We start from the raw sequence: 22,417 nt of genomic DNA, 5'->3' as shown, positions 1-22,417 counted from the left end.
CATCATCCTTTATTTGATTACCATTTTTGTTTAATACTTAAAAACTTGATGTCAGTGTAGTAAATTACCATAGGGCACAACTTAACGGGAAAAGGTGTGTGTGGGGGGGTTTCTACACAAGCTCCATTGTTAAACCAAAGCAAAGGCAGGTAAAATTATGAAAGCTGCAGAACACTTTGTAAAAGGATTGACTTAGGAATAGCTATCATACTATGTTTTAGAACATCTCGAAGCCATCTAGAAGGCCACATTTGAAAATACAATGTTATTTATTTTTTTCATAAATTTTATACACAGTGTGAGTGTAAAAAACCTCAGATCAGTGAAGTACATGGAGTTTGACTGGATCCAGCAAAGCACTGTGCATTCACATTGTTTTACCAGCAGTAGTTCATCCACTAACAGGCTGAACCTATCCAGTTTGTATCTTTGATTCCCTGGAATCAACACAATTCATCTAAAGCTTGCTGTGTAAGAATAGATTTGAAAATTTTGTCAGCTGGTATAGTTGTAACTACAAATGGAAAGTGTCCAGATAAATAAGACATCACCGTTGGGGTACTTCTACCTGTAGACAGATAATCTGTGTAAGCCAAAGCCTCTGGACTTAAAGTCACTAAACTGTTAGAAAGCATTAAAAACTCACAAGAACATAATCCTTTGATAAGATTACATAGTTGAGATGTTACTACCATAATCTCTGATAGTCACCCATCTCAGAATGTGAGAGCTTTCACAGTCATGTCTCCGGTAGTATCAGTGGCTGGGCAAGTTCATAGGGGCAAGTTTTAGTTCTCCCAAGAAGGCTGATACCACCCTCTTTTTCTCAGTTTGGCTACAATTATAGAAACATACATAAATTTTATCCCACTTTTAACAGCTTCTCAAAAGACTCCCAGGTGATGAAAAATTTTCTTTAACAAATCCTTACTGCCTCCAAACAATTCCAAGCATTCCTTGGAAAGAATGTTTGGGAGGATCAGCTTCTCTTTCATGCCAATGTCTTGTTCTAGTTTCCAATTCCTTCTAACTGTAGCTTAAAGTAATGACTAAGTTGGGCAAAATACGGTAGTGGTAACCCTCCAAACCATGGGATTGAAGTGGGTTTGTAAACCATGGCCTGGAAATTGGCACTTGCTTTGATGTGCAAATAGGTATGTTATAGTAAAATAGGACAGCAGACTGGAAATGGAAGAGGGAATTAGCGCATGTACCAAGGTGATGAAGGACTATGAAGGTTTGTAGCAGATATGGAAAACCTTTGGCCCTCCAGATGTTCTGCTACTACAAGCTCCTATCAACCCTGGGTATTGCCCATGCTTGCTGGGGTTGATGAGTGTTGCAGTTAAGAAAATCTGGAGGGCCAAAGGTTCCTCACATCTGGTCTATAACACAATTCCATTTTTTCAAATCATGGTTTGGGTGACTATCTCAATTGAGCTTTCATGTTTAAGAATATCTAGTTTATTAACCAAATGTAGTAGCTGGGTTTCTACCGAATATGTACATTTGAATATTTTAAAATATAAGATGTCTAATACTGTTAACAGACACATTGACCTTCGAATTTGTGTTATTGGACTGCTCTCCTTCATTTGAATAGCTATGGCATGTGGCAAGGGAATTTAATCCAGTGAATAAATTTGGTTTTTTAAAACTTATGTAATTAACTTTTTATATACAGAGGAAATTAACTAATTACAATTTTCTTTTGTCCTTTTGCTCTTGCACTTTGTTTGCTGCTCTTTCTTCTTTTTCATCAGCCACCTTTGCTTGGTACAGATCCATTACATACCTCACCATCCTCACAATCTGGTCCCTTTGCATCTTCAACAAAGCCCCGTAGGAGATGTAAGGAGAGTGGTCGAAAACCATTAGATTGCAAGTCATCTAAAAACACTGCTCAAAAGCCTGACGAGTCTGAGTTGGACTCTGAAAGAAAAGGAAGAGTTTGCTCAGTTGAACAAGATATGGCCTTCAGCTATAAACAAAAGGCTGGTAAAGGCGGGACATTGTTTTCCTTCTCCTTGCAACTTCCAGAATCATTCCCCACACTCCTGGATGATGATGGCTACTTATCCTTTCCTAATCTCTCTGAAACCAACTTTCTGCCAGAAAGTGTGCAGCACTTCCTTCCCATTCGCTCACCATCCCTTGTGCCTTGTTTCCTCTTCATCTTTTTCTTTCTGCTTTCTGCCTCTTTCTCAGTGCCATATGCTCTCACTCTCTCCTTTCCTCTGGCTATGTGCCTCTGCTACCTGGAGCCCAAGGCGGCCTCCTTGAGTGCTTCACTTGACAATGACCTGAGTGACAGTTCAGAGGAAGAGGTGTGTACCTCGGCACAGAACACACTTTTTGGTGTTCATTGCTTCAGTCCTAAAGAGTGTTAGAATGCTGCAATAGTGGTCCTACTTTCAGAGCCTCATTTCTGTCTGTGCTGATATGTTCAGAATTTTTTAATTTTTGTTGTGTTGAGTGTAGTTTGAGCCTCAGGGTTAGGCACAATGCTATATTTATGAAGTAGTAGTATCAACTTTTTTTTATATATAAAAAAACCTTATTCTAAGATTCAAGAACTTTTAACTAGCTGTCTCTTGTACTTGTACATCCAAAATCTATTTTACAGGTTTCAGTGCCACCCAAGAGTAAGTAATTAGGAACACTATATATTCCAACTATACATTTGTAGTAGGTAAAAATTAAAATTAGGTCTGAATTGTTTGAGTAGCCTTTTATTTTTGTAAGACACCAAGCCAGTCTCTCAGCATCAATAAAATACATTGAATCTTTGAGGTGTTTGTTATTTCATTGTGGGTATTAGAACTTCTTTCCTGTAAATCCAGCTGGTGTTTCATTAAATAGACCCACTGAATGAATAAAATAGTCCCCACAGAAAATATAACTATCAGTTATCTTGTGGTACCATGTGCTGTGCTTCACTTACTGCCAAAATTAATGCTTTCTATAATCACAGTGAAGAGCACTTTCCAGTATGTTTAGCAAGGAAATAGTCTAGACTGGCAATAAATTATCCATAAATTGTTGTTTTCAAGGACATTACAGTTAAAAGGGATGACAATCTTCTGCCCAAAGATCTGGTCATTTTTGTACTGGCATAAAATCTTAAACAGAATTTGCCATTTATATTACCTTGCGAATAACAATAGTAACAATCATATTAATATGTTGTATTCTCCAAGTAAAAATATAACAATATTTAGGTTAATCAGGCTGCAATCCAGAACACACCCCTTTTTGTGACATCAGGATAATGTTTTTTAGAGTTCATTCCAAACCTAACTTGTCAGTTAATTTCCAATGAAGTCAACATTACTTACTTCTAAGTAAAAATGTATAGGATTGGGTTGGATATGAAAGGTTTTTGAAACTGGCTTGGTTCAGATGTAGAATCAAAGCATGGTTAGGTGTTACGTTAATTAGTCTTCTGTTTGCACACTTCCTCCACCTTCTTTTGTCCACCACTTCAATTTCCTACTTTTGCTTTAGTCCAAATAATTGTTTCCTAGGATATCTGAATTGGAAGACTATGGTTCTGTTTCTCCAACAAACCAGGATCAATCCTCATTTGGAAGACAGGGAAAACTATATTTTGCCAGTTCAGATACTATAACAAAGATTTACACCAAAGTTAAAGTAAATAATTGACATGAAGTGCACAGTGGGAGGAAAAGAGTGGGATGGGGGTCAGGGTTCACAAGGATTAAGCTCACATGTATGATACCAAATTCTGGCATTGTATATGAACCAGCCCTATAATAATCTCAGGGCCAGGACTTCTTTAATAGATTTATACAGACTTGTGCCTAATCCAGGGTGCTTCTCTTGTTGGACATACTGCATGAAAGTTTACTTTATTTCAAACTTGGGCATGTCTGCATTACACCAGCAAAACAAAACACAGCAGTTACTATGACAAGTTAGAAAACAGGTGGCTGGAATTTTCTATATTTTGAAGCTATTTTACATTTTCTTTGAAAAAGCCATTTCATTCTGTTAGTTCCAGCACAGTAGTGTACCATTCAAAATTAATGCTGGTCAGTGATTATCTGCTTACCCTTTTACAACTTCCTGCTCCTGGGGAAACCTGCTTTTCTTGAGGCCCCTTGAGATTTCATTTTACTGTTTTGCATTGGTTTGCTTTCTTCACTCAGCTAGCAACTTGTTAGCTTTGTATTTTAGACCTTGAGTGTGCTTCATCCACAGACATACAATTTAGCATTCAGATTCTTGCTTCAATTGATAAAAGCTGTAAAGGACTTGGAGGGGATAGAATCTCCATTTTGAACACTGCCTCTAAAATTAGTTGAAAGGCATTTCTAGAGATATTGCTTCTGCTTTCCTGTGCAGAAAATAGCACTTTATACTGCAGGGTTAATTACCAGTATTCCTAAGACCCTGCCCACCAGCATACTTGGCATATGGTTACTCATACCCTGATAGAAGGAAGCCAAAATCAGTCTTTATAGAGTTACAGTAAGTATTTTACACCAGAGGAAATACTTAAATTATTCATAGTTTAAAATTAACCCACACATGTAACACTCGCTATCAGTGCAACCCTGTACATGTCTACTTAGAAGTAAGCCCCACTGAATTCAATGGGACATACTTCCAGGTAAGTGTGTATAGAACTGCAGCCTGTTACTTTCAATTTTATTTTGTTTAATAAAATGGGTTAGTTGATTTTTTTAAAAAAAATTGTCAATAGAGTAGATGGTTTCATGTGAACCCCAGTAACAATTAATATATGCAAATCATTTTAATTAGTGTTATAGAATAGTGTCATACTAAATATGTAACACAAATCTATTAGTTCTGCCATTCACAAACTCACTACTGAACTTTGCCTTGCTAAGTGATCTGAACAACAGGCTCCCACAACATGGCGTCCACCAAATGTTTTGGTCTACATCCTTTGAGCCCCAGGCAGAACAGGCATTAGCATGTAAGGGATATTGCTTAAGTGAAAATTTTCCCTTGGTATAGATCCAGGCCTGCTGCTGACTCCTGGACTTGTATCTAACTTCTATTTATATTTCACCATTCTTATATCGTTGGACATAAGATGTAAATGTGGCCTCCATGTGGACTGCCTCAGGCACTGATCAGACCTGGACCAGCTTAACTTCAGAAAGGAAAGGAAATCATGCTTTTGTTTTGCAGTATGGTTTCCTGGGTGAAAAATATTTTTCAAGTATTAAGGGTATGTGTGTGCTGAGTTGGTGACTTTTTGTTTGTTTGTTTGTTGCATGCATTTCCCTTTCAAATACACGGGGATGGGGTCCCAGTCTAGGTCAAGCCCAGTACAAGATAGGGAATATAGTTGGTGACTTTTTGTTTGTTTGTTTGTTGCATGCATTTCCCTTTCAAATACACGGGGATGGGGTCCCAGTCTAGGTCAAGCCCAGTACAAGATAGGGAATATATATGTACATGTACCCTTCATGCTGATCAAACCAAACAGCCTACCAGTTTAATGTAGCAAGTTGAGTGGCTGTGAGAATCTCTACTTTTTCAGAATATCTTCTTGGAGCCTGACATTGCTCACACATGGTCTTTTTACAGATTATTCAAGCCCTTGAAATATTTATTGTACTCAGTGTTGGACACAACTGGCATGGTGCCATCAGAAACTATCTAACATATTCTTACAACATTGTGTTGTCTGGCAAAACCGGTACTGATGAGAATGGAAGCTTTATATTGTGCTGAGCTACCATACAGCTTTCCTTTTATGAAAATAATTTGGTTTTCTTTTATATATTTTTTTATTCTGCAAATACAAAAAGTATAAAATCCGCTGCAGCCATCAGCAGTGGAGGATCCATGGTCCCCTTCCTTCCCTCCTCCGTAGTTGCTTTGAAGCAGGAAAGTGGGAGAGGAGCTGCTTACACGAGTGTAAGCTGCTCCCCTCCCACATTGCCGCTTCAAAGGGAGCCCGGGAGGAGGGAATCTGCTGCAGCTTCCTCCACCTCCCGCAGAAGCCGTGCGCTCTTTAACGGGGCTGCGCGGCTTCTCATGGCTTTTCTGGGAGGTGGGGGGATTCCCCCACCTCGTAGAAAAGCCCACAGGAGCCGCGCAGCCTTTAAAGAGGGCGCCGCTCTTGGGGGCTTTTCCCCGAGGAGGGAAAAGGGACTGATGCGGCCAGTCAGTCCCTTCTCCCTCCTGGGGAAAAGCCCGCAAAAGCGCACGAAGCTTGTGTGCGGCTCTTGGGGGCTTTTCCCGCCTGCCTCCCCCCTGCATTCGCTCCATAGGACGCACACACATTTTCCCTTGCTTTTAGGAGGGAAAAAGTGCATCCTATGGTGCGAAAAATACGGTAACTATAAAAAGAATCTCCCATTCTTAACTTATAATACCATTAAATTATTACTTGTACCCCATCCATCTGACTGGGTTGTACCAGCCACTCTGGGCAGCTTCCAACAGAATACACACACACACACACACACACACACACACACACAATTAAACATTAAAAACTTCCTGATACAGGGCTGCCTTCTGAAGTCTATGGAAGGATGTATCATTGTTTATCTCTCTGGCAACTGATGGGTGTTTTAGTGGGCGGATGCTCCAAGGCTCTCTGCCTGGTTCCCTGTAACTTCACTTCTCACAATGAGGGAACTGCCAGAAGGCCCTCAGAACTGGACCTCAGTGTCTGGGCTGAACTTACAAATATATTAATATCGGCAGTCCATTTGTCCAAATAGATATATAAACAAGAGCAATGATCATAAGAAATATATTCAGAACACAGAAAGGCCAGTAAGACCACTGAGTAGTGGGTGGCAGGAATCTATCCATCAATCTTTGAAATACTGTATAAGCCTCTTTGCAGCCATAAGGGCTTCCAGAATCCAGTTTTGTTGCCCATCTGATGATCCTAACACGGCAAGAATATAATTTAAAGTGTGTGAAATATCTAGGATTTTTTTAAAAAGTTCACTATTTGTAAAATCTGAAATATTTCCCTAATCCCATCCCAATACCTCATCAACTTTTTAAAAGTTGATAATACCTGGATGTAGTAATTCATTTTCAGGCACTAATAACAAAGATGTTCTTGATACATTCTTAGTTACCAGTAGATTAAGATGGATAATGCTGTGCTTTGTTTCACTTGGATCATTTGTACCTACTAAATGTCATTATTATTTTATTTTTTAAAAGATAATTGTCATGTTTCGTAAATTGGAATGGAAAGTCTTTTTGTCTTTTTTATTTTTAAATATGTCCTTACAGTGTTAGAATTGGTATCAGCATCTCATATGTTGGTTGAGAATTGCAATTCTCTCAAAGAAAGAATAGCAGATTCTGTTACATTTAACCCATCTTTTGAAACACTTTGGTAATGCAGACAGCCTTATACCCTTTTTTATATGTGAGGAAAATAAAATCTGTACAAATGAGGGGCTGAAAGTCAGGTGACTGTTAAAGTAGCTATGTATATGTATATATACAAACAAATTTATTTCTGCCTTTTTCCCTTTTCAAATATGAACTCAATAAACTACCAACATTTTTCTAATTTTTCATTAAAAACATACTTTTTGTGCATTGTAGTTGGACTAATTGCTTTTGGAAGTTTTACTTCTTGTTAAAGCCACCTGGCTTTCCTCAGTAGAATTAAAAGCTACACTTACATACTTTTTCTGGTACGATTTTGTTTGGCTAATAATGTCTTAAATCAAAAGCCATATTCTTTGTACAGTATGCCTTGAGCCTTCCTCTGAGTCTGGTCTGTTTTTTTCTGATTTTGCTTCTTTTAAAGTGTCTATAGTTTGAAAAGCAACTCAAGTGCAGTTCACAGGGATGTAGACTTGGCAAATCAACCTCTGACTTGTGTTTACTTACAAACTGGGTTTATTCTTTATTCCTGCTTACCCATTGGAACCTGGTTACTTGTATAACAAAACAGACTGACAGTGAAAGGACAGATACTGCAGCTGATGGGGAAACCACTGCCACAGAGGTTTGTACAGTTGATATCACATAGTTGCCAAAGAGTGTATCATGTACCTTCTCCCATCAGATCTTGCACATTAGCACTGTTTTGCCTATTATTCATGGAATAAAACACCCTTTTCAACACAATATGGGCTCAGGATCTGATACATGAATACACAATACATACCCACACACATTTTGCATACGTGAAAGATTTGCAGCTTTTCATCTCAAAAGTACAAGTACTAATTAGAAAAGCTGCAGTTGGGTGCTATTCATGTATGTAGTATCCAGATATTGGAGCCCAAATACATAAAACACTAGCAAAATGCCTATGATCATGATGAGCTAAGGTGAGGGGGTGGAGTCAGAGTTTGTATACTGAGTGGCTCCTGTAAGATACAGTGCATCTCTGTATGCTGTGCACCAAGAAACACAGTAACTTCACAATGGGATTCCTGTCAGTCTCATGCATGGAGGGCAGCTTTTTCCCTTAGCGAATGACATTCACGTATATGAATCTTAAAGGGTTCGCATGGGAAGGATTGCATTTCTCTGCCCTTTATTCTTCAGCTTCTGAGAGTGAAGCCTACTCCTATCATCCTAGGCCATTTTGTTTCTGTGGCGTGTTTTTAAAAACTCAATGTTTCAGATATGCTTTGTTGTGTATTTTAGAATAAAAGAAACATAGTACATAGAAATAAAACAATAGCAAAGCAACCTGATGCAAAGTAACTAATTCATATAGTTGCATTACTTGGCTTCTGAAATATAGCTTGCACACAAATACAGACAGTGAATTGCCTATAATCAGAGTTCTCCTAAATGATTTACCGCAAAATAAAAAACAGAACAGCATACATAATAAATAAAACCAGTGCTTTTGGGGTGAGGGGGAATGAGGTGCCAGTACCTGAATATTGATAAAAGTGCCATCTGTAGCAAAAAAAGAAGTGATGGTAATCCATAAGTGAGCACTATCTCAACAAAAAGCACTGATTAAAAGCAACCACATAAAATTAGCATTCTTTAATTTTTTTTGCTGAATTTTCATAGCACACCCAAATCCATACAATGTTGACACCTGCCTCAACTCCACTGTGACCGTGTTCCATAATACAGGGGCTACTGTGCTGAATACTCTCACATTTGATTTCTATTTCTGGCACATGAAACACCTCCTCAGCCCTTGGGAAGTCCACTCACAGGAAGTCTGAATTCAGCCCATAGTCTCCAGCTTCTAAATACCTTCCTAATTTAGGAAGCCTGTTTGATCCTTCTTCTGAATGTTCAGACAGAAAGAACCATCTGCTTCAGTGTTATCTTAAGATTTAAAAAACCCCATACTAAATAAAAATATGAATACTATTTTACTGTCGAAAACTATGAAGGTAGAGAGGAGCTTATTTGCATTTCACTGAATAGTTGGTGTTTATTCAAAACCTGCTTCAGTGCAATCTAGTCCACGCTTCACTCAAGAATCCCATTGTACAAACAATATGAAAATTGCAATTAACAATACAAATGTAAAACAAAATAAGCCAATCAGCACCATAAAATTCACTGTACACTTTTGGAATTCACTTATCCAAGTTATTTAAACCATAACTTCCTTATTTGAGTGTCTGAGGTACACTGCAGTGTGCACATCCATGTTCTATAAGACCAGATTATTGAGATAATGTATATGAATCACTTTAAAAAGCTATTGTAATTATTGTAGACATAAAGTATTTTTTCCCAATCTTTCCTATATTAACAGTCTGATCAAGAAGAAGATGGTGATCTCAAGGCACAGGTAGGTGGAAGAATGGCTTGTCTTATGCTTAATTGTTGGTACTCTTCCTCTACCAATTTACCTAGAACAGCATTTTGTATCCTTTCAGTACTATGGCCCTTACTTCTCCCTTTCTCTTTCAATTTTTTCAGAATAGTCTGATTAAGCGCATAAAGGGTGAAAATGTGTATGTCAAACATAGTAATCTTATGTTAGAGGTTGGTATTGGTATATACCAGTGCATGTACTCTCCTTGTGGTTTGAATATAGTGGTTAAGCTGTGGATCTGCACTCTGATGCATGAGATGTGTATTTTCACTTGCTAATAAATCAAATGCCTCTCTCTCCTAAGATTATGACCTTCTGTTACACTGTTGTTTAGGACTGTGTTTGTATATATGTAGATCAGGGGTATGTAGATGTACCTCTTAACAGGTAGAATGTGTATAAAATCTGACCATCCTAAGAATATTTGATAGGACCACTTTACACATTGCATTTTGAAGTAAGCCTATAAAATCTTTTCCACATATGTGTAAAAACACAAAGTAGAAATGCCTGTTAATAGAGGTAAACTTGCCAGGGAGCTGGGACTGGCTGCAGAGATCCCTCACAAGTGTACCCTGAGCGGCAAGGGGGAGTTTGCCACCATGCTATGTGCAAAGTGTCTTAAGAGTTTATATGTAACTATCCTTTGAAACACCAGTTTCCCGAGAGTGTTGTGTTACTGTTGTGAGACATAATCTTGTCAAGGCTTCTTTTGCTGACTAACGCACATGACTTGTTTTTTTCCATATCTTGTCAATTTAGATAAAGTAGGTATTTTTTAAAATGCTGTTTTTCTTTTTTCTTTTCAGGAACTAGATAAAAACCAGGAAGACCTGATGAAACACCAGACCAATATAAGTGAGCTGAAACGGACATTCTTGGAAACTTCCGCAGATACCTCAGGGACCAATGAATGGGAGAAGAGGCTTTCTACATCACCAGTCCGGCTTGCTGCAAGACATGAAGAAGCTCCTATGATTGAACCACTTGTGCCTGAAGAGGTATCTTTCTGTCCTTCAACCTTTAACTGTCCAGTAAAACTTTCATGGGTGCTTAATAGGCCAACCAATTTCAATTTAAAAAATGCATATGTTAAATTAGGTTGCCATAAATACCAGTTAGGGTACAAAATTGGCAAGATATGCTAAAGATCTGAAACAAAAATATTTTTATGTTTTTTGGTAGCTGAATGAAAAGAAAGATGGTAGAATTTTATTATTCTACCAAGCAAAACTAGGAGGTAAATTGGTCACAGATCAGCCAAGCATAGAGGATTCCTGTTCCTGAATTCATAACATATACAAAACACAACCCAGTCAAGATCATTATTTGTTGCAAACCCTCAGGAGACCAGTCTCCTACATGCCTCCCCACCTCCACTGTAGGGAGACCTATGGCCCTGTAAAAGAAACACCCCCCATAAGGTAACTGGTAGCAGATGAAGATTAGTTACAGACTGCTGACAGGGAATTAGTTTGCATCCTGTTTTCATTCATAATTTTAGGAGCGTCTGCAGGCACTGTGCAAAGTCCCATATAATGATCCTGTGCAGAATTAGGCATCCCTTAGACCTCTGAAATCAATGCACTTAAGAATGGCTAATTCTACCTAAGATGAGCTGTTAAAGCCAGCATCTGAAATGATAGCTTTGATGGACTTGCTTCTCTCCCCACATTGCTCAAAAATCAGTTTTCTCCTTTGCTTGCAAGATAGCTCAGTAAGTGACTGGGGAAACACAGCGAGATGGGCAAGGAATGATGATGATGATACTTGTGCCTTAGCAAGTGAAAAGATAAGGCGTGTTTATTAAAGCTGATATATTTATGCGTCCATTCCCTCTTATTCATTAGACCAAAGAAGAGAGAGAGAAATCTGAAAAGCGTATATTTTTGCAGAAGGAAAGCACTGCATACCTTGATTCTCAGGTAAAAAGCAGCACACTTTCTTATGATTCAAACAGGCCACATTTTGTGGCACTGGCTTGATAAACACATCATACTCCTTTTTCCAAGCAATTTTCTATTTTAAAAAGTCAGTAGCAGGTAAAATTTTCAAGCAGAATGCAAGATTAAATGAATACATTGCAAAGGTCGGTGAGATCTGCAGCTTAGAATCCCTTAGTTTGCATTTGCATGTGTAAATGTCTCACTGAAAATACTATGCTGTGTTCATCTGGAAGGGGTGCGGATCATATCCAATCCCACCTTCTTCATGAATATTCTCATTATCATACATGTTTGAAAACATTCACTGGTTGCTGCCAGATGTTAATGTTTATCGTCAATATCTGTCAGTATGCAAGTATGGTGCCCCCAATCAAAGATCCTCCTAGGATTCAAGAGAGTCAATTTTCTCTTCTTGTTCTTCCACATGTGAATATATCCAGGCAGGGAGAGAGGCTTACAGGGAAAGGTTGCGCACATACTTATAACCTCGCTCGCCTCTCTCTCTATGCTTGGTCAAGTTATTCAAGCTTCAGAGGGCACAAATCCTTAATGGCATATTTGTGTGTAAGCTAAGCCCCAGACTGCCCTAAGGCAAGGATTGCCAGCCAGTTTGGACACCTGAATTTTGGGAGAGTGCTCTGGGTGCCAGTGATGAAATGGATGCCATGGGGACGTGGCATAACACAAAATTAGAGAGGGTGCAGTCATTGTTGCTTCTCTCTCCTTTCCCCTAACAACCTCATGTTTGCCACAGGAAGTCAGCTATGTCCTGCTGGTCCTGGTTGTGGAGATACAGCTGAAAGGCACATTAACCCTGTTTCACCCAATTATAAACCTAAACCAAAGCCTCAGCTGCTCTCCTCTATCCACTTACTTGGGTGCAAGCTCCATTAAACACAAAGAGACCTACTTTTGAGTAGACAAATTTATCACTGTACTGTAAGTTAACTCTTCTTCTTCTTCTTTGGCGATCACTCGTAGCCGTGTAAGATTGTCTTCCATAAACACAGTTTTAACAATGAGTCCGTAAGTGACTGTGGAGGCCAATTAACTATACAGTGAATGAGTACATTGAGTTTGAGTCCTAAGGTTCTTTGCAGAGTTTTCACATTTTGTATTTGCCACTTAAGGAAAGGATTCTTTAACTTCCATCTGTATTTATAGTACAATAATATTTGCAGAAAATAACTTCCAGGGAGTACCTGATCTCAGATGAAACCACCACAGAAAATATTCATACTGATTGCTAAGAAAAGAGTAAAGAGCAAGCTATATGGATTCCAAAAACCCTGTAAAATAAGACAAAGCAGGAAAAGTGCACAAAGGAGAAGGGGGAAAAAGCAGTTCTTTAGAGATTCCAGAGATTCCTCAGTTCCAGATATTCCTATTGCCTGGTGTTCAAGCAACTCACTTACCAAAACCACCCTGAATTCACACATTAACTAGAAACACTGACAGGTTGGCTAATTACATATAAATCACATAGAAGGCTATCTACACATTTTGCTTCATAACTTTCTTTCTAGGAAGGATAGAGACTTACTGTTTTTTTTAAAAAAATGCAAGCTCAAAATCTGGGACCCCTGTTGGGGACACCACTCAATAACTTTTCAGGTGCCACGTTGGTGACCCCTATCCTAGTGCTGTCCTAGGTCATTTCTCATGCAGTCATGTTTGGGGAAAGGGGGAAAATAAATTTATGAGAATCGCTTCTGTGCTCATGTGAGAAAGGATCATGCCTTTGTGAATACTCTTTAAAAAGTAATGTAGAGCAACTTGTAGACTTCTCCCCTAGCCAGTGGAACTGAAGGTTAAGTTGCAAGAGGGAGATTATGTTGACCACTTCTCAGCAAACAAGGATCCAGTTTGTCTCATTCAAACTCTGTAATACTTGCACACCGGTTTTAAAAAATTATTGCTGGAAGTAAGTGCAAATTATTTCATTGCTACATATTCTAAATATGCATATTTGGGACTGAATCCTTAGAATGTAATGTATACTGAATAGAAAACTGTACAATATTGTAAATAACTTCTGATAAGACTACCCTGCAATATACAATATTTTCAGTAGTCAATATATTTTAAGTAAATTTGTTTAGGAATAATAATATGATGTTCCTTCTTATATTACTTATGTTGTTAAGTTTAGTTTCTACAAGTTGAAATACTTAAGACGCCTACAAACTTTTGAAAACTACACAGGATAAAATGTATATCATCTCTAGATGTCTATTGTACTTTCTTAAAAGGTATTATATTTTAGTTTCCTAACACAAAGGTAAACCACTAGTTGTTCTAATTTAGCTTTTATATTTCAAATATAGGGCACTGAGGATTGGGTTATTGTAGACAAAGTACCCACTGAGGTAGTTGATGGTGAATCGAAAACCATTGTGACATACAAAGTAATGACTGTGAGCAGTAAAACTGGTGACATCCCTGGCAAGCTTTTAAAATCCACTGACATACAGAGCTTTGAGGACTTGGAAGGTGAATTGCAGTCGAAAGACTACAATAAGCAGAAAATGTACACCTTAGGAAAATCCTACGATACTGTTTCTGGGAAAATTCTAACCATGACCACTAAAGTAAAAGAGGGAGAAAAAATTGCGCCATCATCACTCGAAGCATTTCAAAAAATGGAAAGGGCAGTGCCAGAATCTGTGAAAATCATTCCCGTAGTAGCAGAATATGAAATTCTAGAACCAATTACTGATGAGAGAGCCAGAAAATTATCTGATTCAAAAAGAAGGGTATCTGAATCTTTGACACCTATTAAAGAGACAGACTCCCGGCTGCAGAGCCCTGAAGACGAAAGTTTGAAGAAGACCTTAAAGATGGACCAGGATTTGCAGTTGCGTGATACACTGGGCAACATACAGATTTCCAGAGCTGAGAAACCTCTTGACAGTGAAAGACTAAAAGGAGAGGCATTTGGTCGGAAAGAAAAGAGTATATCTGAGTGGAAGTATTCCAGAGAACCACCCTTGACCATTGCTACTGCTCACTATGTTACTGAATCATCAGCATCAAGAGTAGTGGTAACATGCAACTTTGCCACAGCTTAAAGATAAAAGCATGACTTCTTTAGGCAATACCCTCACTACCCTGCCTTTCGGCCCTTTTGCTGCCTGGCTTTATGTTGACAACAGCCAACCCAGCTTCTTATTATTTCCTCATGGTTTAAGCCAATTAACACAATACAAACCAGGCATTTTTAGGCTTTCAGTGTTACTGAACAGTAGTATGCTGCTATGGCTTGTTTTGGAAGGGGGGAAATACTTCACAAGACCAGCAAAATCCTAATGCTAACAACTTTGTTTTTTTAATTTTAGATTACTGCTTATAGTCATTACAGACTTGTGCTAATTTATTTTCCCATTATTTTCCTCTCTGTATCCCCGCCACTTTACCTCCTTTCCTTTGTCTGTCTGTTTTTGTCTATTAACATAATGTGTGTGTATGTGTGTGTGCGCGTGCGAGTGTGTATCTGCTTCTATTTGTGTGTTTGTGCTTGTGTGTGACTCTACATTTTTCTGTCCATTTAGACAAAACAGCTCTCCGGTGAAAAAGCTCTGGATGGTTCAGATATCTTCACTTTAATAGAGTCTGCAAGAAAACCAACTGAGTTCATAGGAGGGGTTACATCTACTTCACATAGCTGGGCACAGGTGGCCATTTGATTCCATCTTTAGATTTTATTATTATTTTACCCTGATGGGACTGGGGATTTTTTTAAAAAAAACTTTGTGGTGATAGTTGGATTTTTATTTTGCACATAGGTGTACTAGTGTTACTTTTTATACATTACTGTCTTCAAAATCTGCATGGAAAATATAACACCATATGCTGGTTAGCTTTCCCCTCAATTTAGATCACACATAAAACCCTGAAAAGAACAACTGGGTATTTTCTGTTGTTTCCTTCTGAGCTGTTTAATATATTGGAAGTACACTGAGACTTTAAATGAGTATTTCAAATGAGGATAAATTACATTCTGTTAACTTTTGTACCACTATCCAGTTTTATGAGAACTCAAGCAAACACCCTGTATAATGGAAAAAAGCAAGCAAAACAAAGAAAAATTGGCCAAGACTAATACGCTTTAGCATTGTAGTTATACGCCACATTAGCTTTTGATATTAACTTCTTTTCCCTGCAGAGAACAGAAGCTAAAACCGATCAGGAGATACGTTCTAGTGAGAAGAGGACAGAGGAGGAGAAGCAACAGGAGGCTGTGAAGAAGGTTGTGCAGGAAACTGTAATGGTGGAGGAGAGACATGTGATGAGTGTGCATGCAAGTGGGGATGCTGCTAAATTGGCTGGCGTTCAGCTGGATACTACAGCAGAGGCAATATCGCATGTGGCTTCTAGCATCAAAGGGAAAGAGGGCTCTGCTGTGACTGAGGGGGCTAAAGAGGAAAAGATGCAGGAGGCTGAAAAAGCTTTAACCAAACAGGAAGAAACTGCTACTGTATCTCACGATCAGGAGGCGAGTGCAGCAGCCCATGCTTTGGATGCACTGGAAAGAAAACCTCTTTTTGAGGTAACTAAAAATATCTGAGCAGGCAATTCTGCACAAAAGCATACATTTGTGTCCTCTTTAAATCAGATTCACTAACGAAGTGTTAAAACAAATGCTAGATGGTTATTGTAAGCAGTTTGTTTCTCACCTTAAATGACATAGTCATGTGTGATGGTTTCCTAGCTGCGATGGCTTCCATGTAAAAAAGTTGAGTTTAGACCACATGTACACAATTGCATGCAATTAGCACTGCATGTTCATGAGATGAAATACATGTGGCAATATTCACATGGTGTACAAGCTGTTCTCCTACATGATGGTGTGTGTTCTGTGTAGCAAATGTCTCATGATGCAGTCCATGTTTTCCCCCTTGCATGGCAGCCTTGAGGCTTGTTGCTGGATTCATTTATTTTATTCTATTGTTCTTTGGGCATCATGCAGTTTATAAAGAAGATTCCATAGTGCTGAGGATCAGGGACTATCCATGTTGGTACTGCAATGGATCTTACCTGATCCTGAGCCTAAGGATATTGCTGGCTGTTCCCTGGAAACATCAAGATCTGTCACTTTATTTAGGCACTAGATATACTTGCCAAAGTTGCGAAGAATGGTCTCTACTGTATAGATTTCTCAGCTCATTAATAAGAATCCCCCATCTCTCAAATTGCTATGGGTATAAACATGGGTTTTGATTACACATGGCATATGTTAGTGAAAGAAAATAAGTTTAAGCTAGTCTGGGCTACAACAAAATGAAAATTAAGGTATGAAAAGTCCATAGCAGCCTATTTTCTAAAGATGGCTCCAAATAAGTATAGTCCTGAAAGGGATATAAATAGTACTTTAAAGTGCTTATGATATGTTTCTGAGTATTTCTTTCTGTATAATAGAGATCCTTTTTCCCTTGCTGTAGCAGAGGACGTTTCTTTTACATTTTTCCTTTGCAATTACTACAAAACTTGAACTACTTTGATATATCATACAATTACCTTTTTTCATTGAAACAGTCACCAATTGTGAAGACTGAGTCAGTCAGTTTTGGCAGTGTTTCTTCAGGTGGGGAGAAGTTGGAAATTTCTATGAAGGAAGTGCCCATCGTTCATACTGAAACAAAAACCATTACATATGAGTCCTCAGAGGTGAGACATAACATAACACAGATGCTATGAAGGTGCTAGTAGCGACATACCAAAGCCAATGCAATGTGTGTACAAAATCTAATTGAATCTGGAATAAGAGACCTCCAATATAATTTTGAACGTCCTAACTGGTGCTGTAAATCCCATTTTTGTTTTTTTTAAAAATACTTTAGAATACACTTTAGATAATATTGGCATGTTTGTGCTAAAGAAATAAATATTTAAGAAAGGATACAGGTTAAACTTCATATTTCAATTGTCAAGTTGGTTTCATATCAAGTTTTCAAAGGCTTATTCGAGGGTTTTTTCCAATTTGCATAGAATGCATGCAACATATTCCTAATTATGACTCACAATCAAGCTAGCAGGAGTAAAAGATGAATGGTATGTTAATTATATTAAAATAATAAGGAAGCTGTTTGCCCTGTGATACATTGTTATTTGGTTTTCAATGATAAGAAAATTGCCATTTCCTCTGTGTTTCAGTACTAAAAATTGTAGCCTTTTAAATCCCAGGTTAAATGAGTATTTTCCCACTGTACACTAATACATTCAGATGATTAACAATATTTTCATCACATTAGGGTAATAGTTGCTTGCTTGTTTTAGGCGGATCCTAGTGCTGACTCTGAACCAGGAGTTCTGATGAGCGCACAGACCATCACATCTGAAACTACCAGTACTACAACTACTACACATATCACTAAAGTAAGTTTCTCAGAACTCTGCTTTCTCAAATATGTATTTGTTTTGGAAGACAAAACTTTGTGTTTGGTAATAATTTTTAATTTTTTCAATAAAGTTTTTAATTAATTAATTCAGGAATGACTTAAAGAGTGCCAGATCTGCTGCTGTGTCTATACACACAGGTCATATTGCATCTTACATGCATATTCACCAAGCAGTTGATTTAGGGATATTTACTAGAAACAGTTGTGCATCTCAGATGTTATTGCAATGACCTTTCTTGGCTTAATTCTGAAGAATTCAGTAGTGACTAGTAATAACCATTATTATCTCATATGCTTACAGGCACAAGCAACAGCCACACAGTTCATTTGTAATTATTTGTAATTATAATATCTGTTTTTGTTTACACAAAATAGCTGACAAAGAATAAGATGTATTGTGGCTTTAAGTGCCAATACAGAATGGAAAAGAAACAGTGGTCCATTGTGAACAGTTACACAGAGTACCCTCCCCACTTTGCCTGGACCATATACTTTTTAATACATTTTATTAGTTTGTATTTTATTCTGTTCAGTCACTTTGAGCTATTTATTTCTGTATAAAGCAGCTAATAAATGCAGCAGCAGCAGCAACAACAGCAACAACGATGATGATGGAAAAATGAAAGGTGTAGCACAGAGTGATTGCTGTACTGATCCAGGATGAACATTTAGCAGAAAAGCAAAACTGCTCCTTTATCTCAGGAACTATTATGCAAAATTTGGTTGCAATATATTAAGAGGTGTCCAAAACTGCATCACAAACAAACAAGCAACAATACAAAATATATATTAGATACAGATTCTACAGAAATACATTTATAATTGATGTCAACAATTTTGAAACACTCAACATACATTTCTTTCAGCAAAACTCAAATAAGGATTTTCCCCTTCTTTGAAGAGCAAAAAGTATGTTTTATTTGAAGCCTACATTTGTTCCTTCCCTTTAGACAGTGAAAGGAGGCATATCAGAAACAAGAATTGAAAAGCGAATAGTCATCACAGGCGATGCAGACATTGACCATGATCAGGTATGATCTATAAAGCAACTAAACTATCCGTAAGCTAATCTGCTGTTTTTAACTGTAAACCAAAAAAAGCAGTATTAGTACTGGCATGCCTTTAAATTAAACTGGATTATTAGTACTTAGATCAAAGATGAAATTCCTATTTTGAATCACTTTTCCTCATTTGCAAATTGTGTAATTTATCATGAATCTCTCTTCACCTTGCTACTGATCATGCATGTTCCACCTCCTTCTTGTTTTTGCCCTTCTGTGGTTTCCTTGGGCTAGGCGCTGGCTCAGGCAATTAAAGAGGCCAAAGAGCAGCACCCTGACATGTCAGTGACCAAAGTAGTGGTACATAAAGAAACAGAAATCACACCTGAAGATGGGGAGGATTGATCACAGGTAAGAAGATGAGATTTTTCCCAGGCACTCGTGGGCTGGCATGTGTCAAAGATCATTTCTTCCTTCATAGTTCATCTCTAACCCTTTCTATTTATTCTCTCTGGCATTTGTGAAAACAGTGATTCTGAAAGTTATGTTTTGGGGGCAGAGCTTTCTCCTACTCTCCCTATTAATGCCAGTTAGAGAAATAGAAGAAACCCATTTGCTTCTGTCTGCTTGCTAGTTGCTATGCATTTTCCGCAATCCAGTATCTTGCTCTGTAATTTCCAAAGCTGAAAAGACTGTATGCATTTGGCTTGTGGGGGAAGGGAAGCATTTCATAAAATAATGCCATACAAATTTTAGACTTTTAGGGCAAAGCTGTTCAGGTATGGTTGACATTTCGTTTAAATTATATCATTTTCTCGGTTTTACTGAGAAATAAGTGCTGGTATGAATGTCTTTGTCTCTGTTTGTGTTCGTCCCAAATAATTACATTATTTCTTGAAGAGAGACATTCATAGTTTTTCTAATTGCTGCAATTCAATAAAGGCATGCTGACAAATTCTGGCTAAATGGGCATCTTGAAAATGTGTCAGTTACTGAATGCATGTGCTAGAATATATTGTGCATACTAACATGCTATGCAAGAGCTCTTATTACTACATCATCTGTAGGTGGCTTTGAATGTTGTGTGCAAAAAAAAGGAGGGGAAAAATACTTTTCTGCTTTTTTTAATCGACAGCATAATTTTCAAGCAACAAGTATTGACAAATAATGATATAAATTATGTTTTCATATGGAATATTAGGACAGTGCATCATGTAGCCTTAGCAGATTTACAAACTGCTGGCTAGAAGTGTGGTAATGATAGAGGAGACAAAGCTGTTCTGAGGTGAAAGGCAGGGCCAGTAGAAAAAACATCCTTGGTTAGGCCCATTTAGTAAAATGAGAGCTAAAGATAATTTTCTGTTCTGAACATTCAACAATTCTTTCAATTCAATATACCTTACGGAATCTGACCATTGGTCCACCTGGCCTAGTACTCATTGGCTTTCCTGAGGTCTCAAGCAGGGTCTTTCTAGCCTATCTCCTTAGTTCCTTCAATAGGAGATACCAGGGACTGAATTTGAGTTCTTCTCCGTGCAGAGTATGTGATTTACTACTCTACTGTAGCTCCTTCCCTATTTTTAAACTCTTTAAATAATTGAGATGCAAATTTTATTTGCATATCTTTTTATTGATCTAAAATATCCAAGGGCTTTGTTTTGTCTACTATCATCTAATCATTTTTAAAAAGATAGATCTCTGTCTTCATAAAGCTCAGAATCTTAAATTAATTCAAGAATAATTTAATGTATTCTGTATATTGTTCTAGAAAAAAAGCATATAAGCCTGAAACATTCCTCATACAAATTATAATCTCATTAACTGCAATTGGCTTTGAATCTGGTCTTAATTTTAGTGGCAATCATTGTAATACTTTTGTTTTATTTACTGCTTTAAATAAGTTGCTTCCAGATCTTAACTACACTCTCTCTACTGCAGGAATAAAGTAGCTTCCTTATGAATTCAGTCATACGTGGGAATACCAGAGCCTACAATCTTGGTTCTAATCCAGCAGGCTTGCATCTCTCCAGAGAAATTTTCAATGTAGAAGAATCAATCTTGATTGTTACTAAAGACACTGGCAGAAATATCGTCCCATTTACAGCAATCTGAATCAGCATTAGCAACCCAATATTTGCATGAAGCAATGAACAAATTACAAAAAACACAGCATTTTAATTTTCCTAAACTAAGTTTCCATCTATACCTGCACGTTCATCAACAATATAAAGCAGTGATCTCATGCTACACATGAATCAGTTCATGCCTTCAGTTATTGAAAATCTAAACAAACCACAGTTTCTTAGGTGGCAAAACTTTTGTTTAGGGTAAGTGAAGATTGCCCTGAAATGCTAGAAGCTGTATAGGTACTGTGTATAATGTTTTATCACGTTAGATGTGCCAATAACACACACTGTTCAGTAAACAACTTGAATCATATAATTGTTTTCATCTGGTTTTATTACTCTTGTCCAATAAACAATGGCAAATCGCTAATCTTATTTAAATGCTTACAAAATGTGCTTTGTTTACCTGGTTTGAGACCTTTAATAGATAGTAATAATTTTAGCATTGTTCAGACTTTAAAATTAGAAATTCGGTCACCCTTCACAAACCCTCATTCTATAAATTATGTTGTGGTTATTTTAAAGAAAATTTGTGTTTTCCTTACCATTTCAGAAATATTAGTCTGATTTTTTGACATTTTTTGTATTGATTTCCCTTCTGTTCTCAGAGAAAAATGTTTATTTTCAGAGTCTGGTCAGCATTTCCTAGGTCAGAGTTAAGCCTTAAACTGTACAGAACACCTACTAAACATTATTTGGTATTGGTTATCACATTCACTTGAGGGATACTGTCTTCATTACACTGTCAGTCACATCACAACACATGGTGAATGTATGTTTCTGCATAGTGAAATAAAAGTGGTAAACGCACCAAAATTTGTATTTGTCTATGTCTAAAAACATGTTTTCTGTATTCAAACATCAATACCATTTGTTTAATGTAACAGGCATTTTAATGTGCATTACAGAGACATTCTTCCAATTGACCACAATATGGTGTTTAGATGGGTAAAAATAGAAGAGCAAGCCTAAAGAAATATTGTACAAATATATTCCTTCTGTACAATTTTTGCACATACAATAGGTGCCCTCTAATTTCTTGTGTGAAATTTAGCTCTGTAATGTGCTTCATGTTAGCGAAAGGTAATAGTACAACCAGCTAACTATTTTTGAGTATTAGCTTAAATATATATATATATTATATTTTCTA

The 22,417-nt window shown here is 37.5% G+C and overlaps 1 protein-coding gene and 1 long non-coding RNA gene across 24 annotated transcripts in view; one reads left to right on the top strand and one right to left on the bottom strand.

The window, feature by feature from the left end:
* Positions 1-22,087, top strand: part of EPB41L3 (erythrocyte membrane protein band 4.1 like 3) — a 124,368-nt gene extending 102,281 nt beyond the window's left edge. For 6 of the 23 annotated variants that reach the window (XM_053396482.1, XM_053396477.1, XM_053396473.1 and 3 more), the window contains exons 13-26: positions 1,764-2,327; positions 7,943-7,996; positions 9,734-9,769; positions 9,901-9,966; positions 10,606-10,797; positions 11,647-11,721; positions 14,070-14,786; positions 15,294-15,416; positions 15,908-16,291; positions 17,278-17,409; positions 18,019-18,117; positions 19,091-19,171; positions 19,436-19,552; positions 21,080-22,087. In XM_053396482.1, coding sequence (XP_053252457.1) covers positions 1,764-2,327; positions 7,943-7,996; positions 9,734-9,769; positions 9,901-9,966; positions 10,606-10,797; positions 11,647-11,721; positions 14,070-14,786; positions 15,294-15,416; positions 15,908-16,291; positions 17,278-17,409; positions 18,019-18,117; positions 19,091-19,171; positions 19,436-19,546 — 2,634 coding nt within the window. In that variant the 3' untranslated portion in view covers positions 19,547-19,552; positions 21,080-22,087. The remainder of the gene's footprint in view (positions 1-1,763; positions 2,328-7,942; positions 7,997-9,733; positions 9,770-9,900; positions 9,967-10,605; positions 10,798-11,646; positions 11,722-14,069; positions 14,787-15,293; positions 15,417-15,907; positions 16,292-17,277; positions 17,410-18,018; positions 18,118-19,090; positions 19,172-19,435; positions 19,553-21,079) is intronic. The other 17 variants (XM_053396486.1, XM_053396485.1, XM_053396480.1 and 14 more) reach the window with 14 other exon arrangements.
* Positions 976-17,368, bottom strand: LOC128417593 (uncharacterized). Its single transcript, XR_008331497.1, has 2 exons — positions 17,260-17,368; positions 976-1,932 (listed from the first exon to the last, which is right to left on the bottom strand). It is a non-coding gene; the product is annotated as an uncharacterized LOC128417593 (long non-coding RNA).
* Positions 22,088-22,417: the final 330 nt, after the last annotated feature.

The sequence above is a fragment of the Podarcis raffonei genome, chromosome 7, assembly GCF_027172205.1.
Source record: "Podarcis raffonei isolate rPodRaf1 chromosome 7, rPodRaf1.pri, whole genome shotgun sequence".
NCBI lineage: Eukaryota > Metazoa > Chordata > Lepidosauria > Squamata > Lacertidae > Podarcis > Podarcis raffonei.
This window is presented reverse-complemented; position numbering and strand designations above follow the sequence as displayed.